At 38.0% G+C, this 12,811-nt stretch overlaps 2 protein-coding genes across 2 annotated transcripts in view; one reads left to right on the top strand and one right to left on the bottom strand.

Annotated features, from left to right (window-relative positions):
• Positions 1-1,160: 1,160 nt before the first annotated feature.
• dbndd1 (dysbindin domain containing 1) lies at positions 1,161-10,111 on the bottom strand. The gene is made up of 4 exons (XM_062992770.1): positions 9,865-10,111; positions 6,611-6,757; positions 4,627-4,764; positions 1,161-2,025 (listed from the first exon to the last, which is right to left on the bottom strand). The coding sequence occupies exons 1-4, from the start codon at positions 9,893-9,895 to the stop codon at positions 1,853-1,855; spliced, it is 489 nt and encodes a 162-aa protein (XP_062848840.1). The 5' UTR covers positions 9,896-10,111; the 3' UTR covers positions 1,161-1,852.
• The window catches only part of nfat5a (nuclear factor of activated T cells 5a), a 28,360-nt gene continuing 22,271 nt past the window's right edge, over positions 6,723-12,811 (top strand). The window contains exon 1 of the mRNA XM_062992758.1: positions 6,723-6,733. The gene's annotated coding sequence lies outside the window, so the exon portion shown is untranslated. The remainder of the gene's footprint in view (positions 6,734-12,811) is intronic.

Genomic DNA, 12,811 nt, shown 5'->3' on the forward strand with positions numbered 1-12,811 from the left:
ACGGCACTATTTTTTAAAATCGCGTTAAATTGAGATCGCGTTAATGCGTTATTATCGCGTTAACTTCGACAGCCCTAAAAAAAACAAATAAGTTACTTAACAGCATTACAGTAAAACCTGAATACCAAAATAAAATGGAAAGTCACTCTTTTGTTATGAAGGAAAGCCAGTTCTTAAAGTGCTTGTATTGTGACAGTGGTTTGATGGACGGGTCTATGCAAAGTGAGTGTGTTTTGACCCTTTGGGGCTTCCATAGTGCATGGGATAGCGTGCTCGGCTCTGGCTGTCCGCTATTCGTAACAGAAGAAGTTAATGTAGTTAATAAAGTGTTTTGCTCCCGACAATTGGTGAATATACCGTGTATTTATTTATTTATTAAGCGAGTGCATCACTACGACGCTTGGTTACATAACTAAGCCAATCAGAGTGCTTGATACTGAGATGTCGTTCAGTCTTGTAACACGTAAACTTGTAAAAGCTGTATGTTATGGTCCTGAAGTTTTCATACTCGGATTAAAAGTTATTGTTTTGTAAACCGGAGTGATCCTCGACTCACACACCATATAAACAGTAAAATTCTACAGTAATGAACGCGGCTCTGCTCCCACCGCCTCGTGAAACGCTCGCATTGCAGACATTACACCGCTGTTGGACAGTGGACATGCTGACGTAAAACAAAAGATCGGGTTATGATCGGCATTAGTAAAGCCGATTTCCGATCAGTTAAAAATGCCTTGATCGGCCCCGATCCCGATCTGTGAGATCGGATCGGGACATCCCTAATTACAATCACACTGTTGGTATCACCTGTTTAAAATCAAGTGTTATTCAGAACCAGTTTTAGAGAATCTTAAAAAATGAAGAATACCAATAGTTTATGAATTGAGAAAATCCAGATACTCATAAAGAAGAGAAGTGGGCATCATGAAAAGATCCCACCATGAAAAAAACCTGCAATGCTGAAGGATGTGAAACAATCAAACGATGAAATAAATTTGCCCACTACAACAAAAGCACTGACCAAAATGCTGTTAACTAAAGGAAGCAGCAGAGGAGAACACCATCTGTCTTAAGTTCATGTTTGGTGAATAAATAAAATAAAAGTTGAATCTTGTATTTGACGTGAAACTGTTCATAACATTACAACCACACATGATTTGTAGGTCCTTTATTGTCATATTTTATTAATATTTACTGGCTGGACTGTTTTGTTTGTTCATGTATAATTATACCCTGTTAAACATGCTTGACATTTAACCCTGTAAGAACTTTATTCTTATTAATGCTTACGTTAAACATTTTGCACAGATATGAATGGCATGTTGTCATATATTTTCTTGAACTTTAAATTCAGACTGCTTTAGTGCACCACTTGTTTTTTTTTCTCTTAGGAATATTAAGAAAGTAATTGGATGAAAAAATAATTGTTTTGACACTTGTTGCATTCATTTGGGAACTAATCAATGTGTCTGGGTAAGCTCTGTCTTATCCAACACTGTTATAATGCACTGTGCTGATGTTACTCTGTCCATCAGGCTGTTAAAACACAGTTTCTCCCCAGAATATAACAGAAAGCTTCATGAAGTCATGCCAGTTCTTCATACAGTAATGCTGGAAATAGCCGAAACACCTCTCATTGATTGCTGGTTACAGGGAAAATGGCCACTCTTCTTTCACTAATGTGACTTTCTTTATGTCCTCAATCTGCCGTATTTAGGCCAATACAAAACATTAAATTGTGAGCAGGGGCTCGGCGTCCTTTGTGAGATCCCTCATCACTTCCTTGGGAAGGAATCTTCATCCCCACACCAGGACAGAGTGTCCTTTCTGAGCCCCTGTAGCTGGTCGTGGCTTAGGGCTGCTGGGATTGGGAACGTTCAATCTTCAGTAATGGCTCTGTGTTCTCAGAGTCACTGTGATGTTTCCTGTCTCTCGGTTGCAGCTCCCCTTTGCAGCCTCGGTTCCAGGAGGGAGATCGGACATAACCACTATGAGGGAAACGTGGCAGTGGAGGCTGGTGATGATCTGTAATATAAATAAACCCAAAGAAAAACCTTCAATGGGCATCTGTTCATGCTTTAAGTAAAATTACTATTGATTGGTATCATGGTTAAGTACTAGTCCATCAATCCTCCATTGGTTCTTAAATTGAAGCCCTGGAAATCCGCAGTATTAAAAGATTAGTGTTCTTTCACACCCTCATACAGTTTTATAATTTCCATGGGAGTTAAATAATAAGGTACGTGGGTTCTTCAAAAAGTTTCTGCATTTTTTTTTAACTCACCTCCGATGCATTTTTCCCAGCGTCGTACCAACTGTTTAATGCCATCAGCAAAAAATTTTTTTGGTTGAGCACGTAGCCAGATGCTTTCACATCATCATCATCACATGTAAATCTTCTTCCCCTTAAAGCGTCTTTGAGCGGTTAAAAAAGTGGAAATCCGCTAAATCCGGACTATAAGCTCTCTCTCAGTCTCTCAGACACAGCCAGTTACTACTCCTCCCACCCTCACCATTTCCAGCCAAAATAGAAAAAATAAAGTGCAAATACACTTTTTGAAGATCCCTTGTAATTATCTTAGTATCTGTTTAACTTTTTCTTGTTTACATAAAATTTCATTTTCATTAACCCCAGGGTCACAGCGGGTCCAGTTCCAACAGGAAACACTCCATCCATTGCAAGGTTCCGGCCATCCAAGATACATACACAATCAGTAATTAAATGCCAGGATTGACCTGTTGCTTCTAATGTATGTCTAATGTGGTTGCCTCACAGATATATGCTGGGGTAAATTCCACATCCTGGGTGCAGGGATGCTAAAAGCAATTTTACTAAGCTTTTTTACTAGAAAGGGTCCTAACATAACTGGAATGTGTTTAGGTTTTAAAAGGTACATTTAAAAACATAGACACTATATAACAGAACAGTTTAATTATTGGCATGCCGGCCAGGTATTATTATTATTATTTATATACTGAATATATCTTTTTTATAATTAATCAGATACCAAAATAAGTTTTTAATTCTGAATTTTAGCAGTTATGTTCATGTTTATTAAATGCAGTTCTTTTGGCAGCTCAATAATATGGGCAAGACATTGGTGCAGCAGAAAGTGGTGTATAGCCCCAGGGGACCTTATATCTATCCCTGCTTTTGTTTATTAAATGTGGGGCATGTGTCCATTTGGGTTTTCTTTGGGTATTCTGGTTTCAACTCTCAAAAACATGCAAAAGATTAACTGGATACTTTAAATTACCATTTGGTTTAAATTGATGGGTAAATGTGTAAGTGTGTGTTGTTTTACAATGAATTACTGCTCTGTGCAGGCTGTGTCTCCTCTTAACCCCATTGTTTGCCTTATCAGGATAAATGGTTTGTAAAAAATTATGTATTGCATCAAAATATGGTGGCATCAAGTCAACAGGAAAGACGATTAAAATGATTTAAATCAAAGTCGATATCCTGGGTGCTTAGATGGCACAGCAGTAAAACACGCAAGCACAACAGAGCTGGGATTTTAAATACATTGTATGGAATCTCAGCTCTGCCATCCGGCAGGCTGGGCAGCTACATGAACAACGATTAGCTGTTGGTGCTGTTCAGAGTGGAATAAGCCGGACCGGATTCCTCATAACTGGTGAAATTACGACCTCTGCTGGCTGATTGATGGCGCCTGTGCAGAGTTGGGGAATAATGCTGATCAGGGTGTGGCTCTCTGTGCACAAAGCTGATCCGCATATGAACTCGCCTCGTGCAGGAGAAAAGATGCAGTCGTACTGCACACGTGTCGGAGGGGGCGTGTGTCAGTTGTGAAGCTCCTCAGTCAGCAGTGGAGGGTTGTATCGGTAGAGGTCAAGCATAACGCAATCAGGGTAATTGGATATGACTACATTAGGGCAGAAAATTGGGGGAAAAAATTGGAGAAAAAGAAAAAAAAAAGTCGACATCCTGCTCAGGGTTGGTGCGGGCCGGGTTTCACAACTGTACCACCACTCAAATGCTATTCATAATTGCCCTTACCTTAGGCTTATATTACTATATAATAAAAACTGCTAAACATGTAGGCTGCACGTGGGACTTGATGGTGGTTGTTTTTGCAGTCTAGTTGATAATAAAGGGCTTTAAACTGCTGGTGTAGATTGATAAAGCTGAAAGCCATAAAGCCTGTAAATTAAATAAAGAAGCTACAGCAACAGTAATTTTATTTTGATTAGGAAAAGAAAGTGTCCAAGTTAGTGCTTCTGACAGTGCTATAAAACTGAAATGAAATATTCAGACTGTACACATTTGTGCACTTTACACTTTAGGGAGGGAAAACACCGTAGGTATAGAAATAAGCAATGAAAGAACTAGCTATACACACTTGTTTCCCTAAGCCTTCTCCTGCCTTGCCCACAGCAGCTAAACAAATTCAACAAGATTTGCATTTGCAATGCTTAAAACCATTGCCAAGCACCAAACAGTGTAGTATGAGCTTTGTGATCCAATCATATAAGCAGGTAAAATAAATTACTTTGCTTATCCAAATTAAAAAGAGAGCAACATTAAGACAGTTCTAGAAAATGACTAAGCAGCAAATCCTCCTTTTAAAATAGTAGTTTCTGAGAAGAGAAATTGCTACTCACTTGCTGGCAATTCATTGTGGTTCTCTTCATCTGAGTCAGCAAACACTTCTCCCAGCTCCTGATCAGACATGTCTGTCAGCTCAGTCAGGTCCAGAAGATCGAAGTGTACCTCCAGAGAGGACACACTGCTCAGGGGCTCTGAGGATTGAAGGTACATAACGCTGAACATTAAGGAACCGTTAACTGCTAAGGGCATTTTGGATCACCAATTTTAATCACATCAAGAAAAACACCATTAATTCATAATCAGTTTGATTCATGCTATATGGCTAAAATGTACGTATGCATATACCCATTTCTATCAGGTATATAACATTCTAGAAATCAATTATATCAATAATATGCTACAAAGTCTGTGGCAACAGTGATGAAAATGCTTCCCATAAAAAACATGGTTTGTTGGATTGGTGTGAAGAAACTCCAGTGGCCTGCACACAGCCCTGACCTCAACCCACCTAAGTACTTTAAGCTAAATTAAAATGTTGATAGCCAGCCAGGCCTTCTCATCTCACATCAGTGTCTGATCTCACAAATGCTCTTTTAACTACTTGACCGCAAATTCCCAAGGACACTCTCCAAAACCTTGTGTAAAGACTTCTCATAGTGGAAGCTATACAGTTGTGGTGAACATTATTGGCACTTTTGATTGTTTAGTACAAAAAGGCAAAACCATTCTCATGTAGTTTTGGATGTATGCTTTGGGTCATTATCATGCTGTAGGGCCCATTTTGGTCACCTCACACCTAGGTTTCTTATACTTGGAAGCACATTTCACTCAAAAATGCTCTGACATTTGAGGCCTCTGATCCCAAAAGCAGGAAAGCAGCAACACAACATTATGGATCCCCCACCATGTTTTACTGTAGGTAGGGCGTTGTAATAGGCTTCATTTTGTCTATAAACATAATGCTAGTTTCATCTCTCCATAGAACATTTTCCCAGAAGGGGTGACCTTCTCTCTGAATGTTTTGGCAAAGTTCTTGAAAACATTTTGAACTGTTGAAGCCAAGATGCAAAGGTTATTGAAAATAGTCTTGTACCTCTTAGACTGCTTATGCTTGGTAATAAAATTATTTCTGGACTGCAGACAGCTTTCTTGTCTTTGCTATTATGAACAAATGAACAGGGAATAAAACTGGCAGTTTAAACATCAAACTGACGATTCATAGACTAATTAAAGTCATGTGAGCACTGACAAGGTGGGGAAATTTCTAATTAATCACATATTAGTCTGATTTTGTTCTTTGTTTCAAACTGAACAAATGGGGCCATTAATTATGTCCTGGCATTGTTTTCAATTTTGTGTCATTTTCTCCAGCCAGTTTTATTGTGCCTTGTGTTTTTCTGTATTAAACATATGAGTTTATATATCCAAGCAGTCTCACTAAACACTTTATTTTAGGAGATATTTTACATGGTGTACCTAATATTAAGTGGTGCCAAAAAATCTTAAATATAAAAATTTAAGTATATATAAATGGCCAAGGTATTTGAATCAGATTTTCAACAAGATCATGGTTATGTGTCCACAAACGTTTGGCCATATGGTGTAGCAGTGTGGTGTACACTGGCAAAAGTTTATTGCAAGGCATCACACACTAATTTGCAATTTAGAGTAGAAATATGTGACTGTTATTCTTCATCCTGTGAGGGAGCATCATGATATGGGCCTGCTCCTCTGCAAAAGTAGCGAGGCATCACAAATTATCAATACAATTATAAATTAATGTACCAGAACATACACTATATTGCCAAAATTATGTGAACACCTGACCATAAGCTTGTTGGATCTACCATTACAAAACAGCTTTAATTTAGAGTCAGTCACTGGAAGAGAAAACAATCTCTAACAAGGCATTCACCATATATGGCAGAACTGATGCGATTAACACAAATATATACGTATAACTTTACTTTATGCTCCTATTTCATCACATTTATTCATTAATGATTACGTTGTCCTTCATTGAGTGTTTTCACTTACGTCGTCTCTCTGCAGTCAGCACCTGGCTGCAGTGGTGCCCGGGGGTTCCGACTTGCTCTCCTGAAGCATTGTGGGACACCTCAGCAGTGAGACTGGCAGAGCTGGAGGACTTGAGAAGTTTTTGTAAGTCTTTCTGTCTGTTTGGTTCTGCAAAAAGAAACCTAATCTAAATGGTTCTATGAATTTATGGATGCATTTACAGCATAAAATGCAGTACATATAGGAAGATACCCGTTTAATTGTCAGTTTTTTGTCTGAAATTTGTCTGTCAATTTGCAATGCAAGGACATTTATCTTCCTATCCTTACACCACCGGTATTTTTTAAAAGCTATGTGTTGTTGTTGGGCTGGAAGGTTTAGTAGTTCAATATTTGACATAAAATTATATGTCCCATTGTTCCTTAAGTGCAAACATGACACTAACAAGGACAGGGAGCTTCTTTCCTGCAACCCGGTCATACAGTCCAGCTCTGTGTCTAGCTTGTGAGATTGTTATCAGATGACTAGACCAGTTTCAGTCATTCATTGTTTTTTAATCATTTCTATAATCTTCTCACACCTTTCTCCATCTTTTGCTAATCTTTACTGCTTTTGTACCAATTCATACACAATCACCTGTTGACATGACCTGTTTAAAATCACATCATTATTCAGTTTTTTTTTTAACCTCACGAATAGCCCTAAATGCTCCGCCCCAATTGTTTTAATGTGTTGCAGACCTGAAATACAGGAATGGATGTATATTAACAAAAGGAAATGAAATTGAGCAGACAAAACATGAAATATCTTGGGTTCATACTGTCTGCAATGACATTAAAGTCAAAGTAAGAAACACTGCAATTAAAACTATTGTTTTGGAGGGGAGGGGGGGGGGGGGGGGGGGTCTTTTTTATTTATTTTATTTGCATTTTTCTTACTGTCCCAACTTCTTCCTAACATGTTTGGCTATGTTTAAAAAGAAGGGAGGTGCCCCCTTAAGATATTTAATAAAAAATGCACTCTGTTTGCAAAATTGCTTTGAGTTAGTCAAGGGCTTTCAAGAATGCTCATTTATAGGCCTGACACAGATCTCAATAGAGTTTGAGTTTTTGAATTGATTTTGACAAGGTCACATTAAAACTTTAATTTGTAAAAGCTTTTTTTTATTTATATAAAAGCTTCTTTCAAAACAAGAAGTAATCAGGACAAGAAAGATACTAATTCACAGTGCTATGGATCATTAATTTGTGGTTTAGAAAGTTTTATGCCATTTAACATTGTGGCATTGGCCTACTAATTTGTAGGTAGTGATTTTCATCATGTTTATGGCCGTGGCTGGTAACATCTTTCTCCCCCCTTGTTTAAATGCACCCATTAAAAAGAAAACCCAAACTTTCCTGTAAATGTAATTTTGTTCTGATGATCAGATATAATCTCACAACCATCAAAACAGGTCTGCAATTAATTTAATGATGTTGATACAAAGGTGACATTTATACAGTCAAGCAAGTTTTTAAAGGCTTGCATTAAATAATCCTCCTCCTGTGTTAATGTGTCTTATGTTATCAGCAACAAATGTTAGTTTGCTTTAAGGTGCCAATTTTGGCTCAGGGACTTCTTTTCTTACACCACAGCCTCTAAGCTAATTGTTATGTAAAACTTGCTTGACTGTGGACACTGATACCTATCTATAACATTATTTTGTATAGCCCTATTTACATGAACACAGAAAAATCACCAGTAAGCTGTGCCACAAAGGTAAACTAAATTAGTTTATTTAAAAAAAAGCTTCCAATAAACATAAAAAACCTGAGGACATTGAGGACATTTTTTCATGGACAAAAGAGTATGTGTTTCATTTAGCCACAGAAAACATTGGCAAACATCATTAATACAGTAGGGGCCTAAAGTCTGAGGCCACTACTCAAAATGCATCTATTTTTATTTTTCTGAATTATTGCAATGTTTTTTAAATCATACAATTGGCATAATAACATTTGAGTAAAAAAAATTATATTTTTACATGAATTTTAGAATTTCTTCTTTAGTATTTGCATGTTCCCCTCTTTTCTGTAAGTCTGATAATATATGTTACCCTGCAAGAGTTTAAAATATGAAAAAGTATAATAGTCTTGTAGTGTTACTGAATGCTTGTTTACTCTGTCTTTAAGTTCCCCATTTATATTTATACAGTACGTATATGGTAAATGGGGTTCAGGTCAGGTGACTGTGGAAGAACATCCATTACAGTCAGCATCAAGATTTGAGATTTGTAATTAAAATTTTAGGCAAAATATAAGCCTTTCACTTGTGGTCTTTTGGCAATCATTGTATGTTTACATTTCACTTAACTGTTTGTCAAATCCAGGCCCTGGCCTGTTAGACTCACTATGAGACTGGTACATCTCTAGCTGAGTGTATTGCCAGGAATGTCCTGTTCTACATTCCTACAAGTTTCTTTAATAGATGCTGCTGCTTGTCAACATGGAGAAACATGATATACTTCTGTTTCATAGAGAGGTGAAGTAGTTTGCCACTGTGTATTGATTTTCTAGAGCTGCTACAGCACCTTACAGGTGTTCTGTTTCATTTGAACTAATACTGAGTGTAAAAGGAAAATATTTCAAACAGAATAATACACGTGAGTTACTTCAGGTAGTGCATATGCAGGATATATACAGTATATATATTTAAAAAAAAAGACTTTGGTGCAAGGACCTGCTTTTCTCCTCCGCATTATGCAGGTCATCCTTTCCCTACCCCAAATCTCTCATTATCATATATTAGCCCCCTTTCACAACCCACACCCAGTCAGATGCAGCAGAATCAGTCATTAGTTATTTTTACACCACATCTAAATTTCACTAAATAATAATACTCATTTGAAAAAAAAAATAGAATTTCATGTCAGGTCCAAAGAACCATTTTAATGATAAATTCAATGAAGCAAACCCCAAACAACCCAACAATAGAAAACCCTAAATCATGCACATAATGGATTTTAAATAAACCTCTGTATTCACAATTACCATGTCAGTCAATATTTAAGTTCTAGTCTTTCAAATCTTATGCGAACACCAGCCGAGCGCGCTGCTGAACAGCAGCAGTCAGAATGCTGTCTCATTATAACTGTCTTTGTAAAAAAAAACACCCCCACCTTACAATCTGCTTACAAAACAGCATCTCAACTAAAAAGATCTTCATTCATTAATTGTTTCGGTATAGATGCATTCTGGGATGTGGTAATATGTTAATACATAAAAGGATGTCCTTACCTGCAGCACTGGAGTCTGCCTGAGCCTCCATTCAGCCTACAGCAGCAGCCGGTGCAATGCTGTCTGGCGCTGCAGCCGGAGATGGGAGGGGAGGTGTGAGGCGTAGTCTCCCCCATCGGTCTCTCTCTCTCTCTCTTTCTCCCTCTCCATTTCTTCCCTTTGTACAAGCTGTTACTTCCATAGCTCCCTTGTCATTGCAGCATGCATAGTACAATGACAAAGAAATACAAATTCACCATCGCCATCTGTATCCTCTTTTACACCACACATGATGCCAACAAAGGAGACATTTTACAAAATCCACAATGAGGCAAGAATAAACAAAAATAATTTGGGGTAAAAAGAATATCTGATTGTTAGGGTGGGGCTAAGCATAAGTGATAACTGTCTTAGAAAATGCACACTTCGGCTGGATTATATTTCTTCTGCCAGTCATGTTATAGACATAACCTCAATACACCCTAATGCCACGTTTTGCTGCTCACAAATACAAAAACATTGGTTTATAGAGGCTAGTGTCTTTAAAATTGTTGCATGTCTGTGGATGTGAAAGTCAAGTTTATTTGTATAACGCTTGTATTACGCTTTGTCTTAAGACATTGTCTCAATGAGTTGACTCAAATACTGTGAAGACAGGCCATGAAGCACTTTATAGGTTAGTAACAGTATTTTGTAATTCATGTGGAATTTAATTGGCAGTTAGTGCAGAGATGATAGAATAGGACTAATATGATCAAACTTTCTGGTTCTAGTTAGCACTCAAGCTGCTGCAGTTTGAACCAACTGGAGCTTGTTTATGAATCTACCAGAGCATCCAGTGAGAAGAGCATTGCAATAATCTAACCTAAGATTTAAACGCATGGAGTTTTTCAGCACCAATAACAAAGTATATTTCCTATTTTAGAGATATTATACAGATAAAAAAGCAACTCTAGTAACATGTGTGAATTAAAAAGTGGTCTGAGTCTATTGTGACACCCGAGTTTTACAACTGAGCTGGGTTTTAAGGAGAAATCATTAAGGTTTAGCACCAGGTTGGACAACTTAGCTCTCATGGCTTTGGGTACGACAAGTAACACCTCTGTTGTGTCTAAATTAAGAAGAGGAAAATTACATAACATCCGGTCTTTTATTTTGTTTACTCAATGTTGCAAAATGTTGCTATAGGCCTCTTGGCAGCCTCTCAGAGCAGTTTTTATCTTGCCTTTTCATCAGATTTGGAGGAATGTCCAGTTCTTGGTAATGTCCATGACCATCTTTACTGTATTACATGATATACACCGATCAGCCATAACATTAAAACCACCTCCTTGTTTCTACACTCACTGTCCATTTTATCAGCTCCACTCACCATATAGAAGCACTTTGTAGTTCCACAATTACTGACTGTAGTCCATCTGTTTCTTCTCTGCATACATTGTTAGCGCCCTTTCATGCTGTTCTTCAATGGTCAGGACTCTCCCAGGACCACCACAGAGCAGGTATTATTTGGGTGGATCATTCTCAGCACTGCAGTGACACTGACATGGTGGTGGTGTGTTAGTGTGTGTTGTGCTGGTATGAGTGGATAAGACACAGCAATGCTGCTGGAGTTTGTAAACACCTCACTGTCACTTCTGAACTGAGAATAGTCCACCAACCAAAAATATCCAGCCCCATGAAGGTCTAGAAGATGACCAACTCAAACAGCAGCAATAAATAAGTGATCGTCTCTCTTTAAATCTACAAGGTGAACCAACTAGGTAGAAATGTCTAATAAAGTGGACAGTGAGTGTACATGATATTTAAAAACTCCAGCAGCTCTGCTGTGTCTAATCCACTCATACCAGCACTACAGTGCTGAGAATGATCCACCACCTAAATAATACCTGCACTGTGGTGGTCCTGTGGGGGTCCTGACCATTGAAGAACAGGGTGAAAGCAGGCTATAAAGGTATGTAGAGAAACAGATGGACTACAGTCAGTAATTGTAGAACTTCAAATTGCTTCTATATGGTAGGTGGAGCTGATAAAATGGACAGTGAGAAACAAGGAGGTAGTTTTAATGTTATGGCTGATCAATGTATGTAATGCCTTGGAATTTTTTCTACCCTTCTCCTGACTAATACCTTTCAATAATGAGATCATGTTTTTTTTTCTTTGTAAGCTCTTTGTGGATCTTGGCTTTTGCTGTGAGATGCAACTAAGTAAATGACAGCCAAATTCTACTAGAAGAGCTGAACTTTATATGGAGTTAATTGGGGCTATATATTATTGGCTACGTTAAGGTGGTGGGTTATGTCTAGGGTATTCAAGATATTCTAACTGTCATATATATATATATATATGAAATAAAATACTATAAAAATCTCTTTTATATACAACTTTTATTTGACTGCAGACAGTTTGAACCCGAGATATTTCATGTTCAAGTGCGCAAGCTTAAGCTGTGCTTCGGACCAAAGGCGAAAAGGACCATCCAGACTGTTATCAGCAACAAGTCCAAAAGCCAGGGTCTGTCATGGTATGGGGCTGTGTCAGTGCCCTTGGCAAAGGTTATTTAAACTTCTGTGATGGCAGCATTCATGCAGAAAAGTACACTAAGATCTTAGAGCAACATATGCTGCCTTCAAGACGTCATCTTTTCCAGGGACGTCCATGCATTTATCAACAAGACAGTGCAAAACCACATGCTGCACACATTACAAAGGTGTGGCTGCGGAAGAAGAGGGTACAGTTACTGGACTGGCCTGCCTGCCATCCCCAATAGAGAATAAATGGGGAAATGTGTCAAAAAATGTGACGACGACCCCATACTGTTACACATCTTAAGACGTGTTTGCAGGAAGAATGGGACAAAATAAAAGCTGAAACACTAAATTGCTTGGTATTTTTTTCAGTGCCAAAATGTCTTTTAAGTGTGGTGAAAAGGAATTGCAACATTACAAAGTGGTAAATTCAAAGGAAA

This window comes from Trichomycterus rosablanca, chromosome 1, assembly GCF_030014385.1.
Source record: "Trichomycterus rosablanca isolate fTriRos1 chromosome 1, fTriRos1.hap1, whole genome shotgun sequence".
In the NCBI taxonomy this organism is placed as follows: domain Eukaryota; kingdom Metazoa; phylum Chordata; class Actinopteri; order Siluriformes; family Trichomycteridae; genus Trichomycterus; species Trichomycterus rosablanca.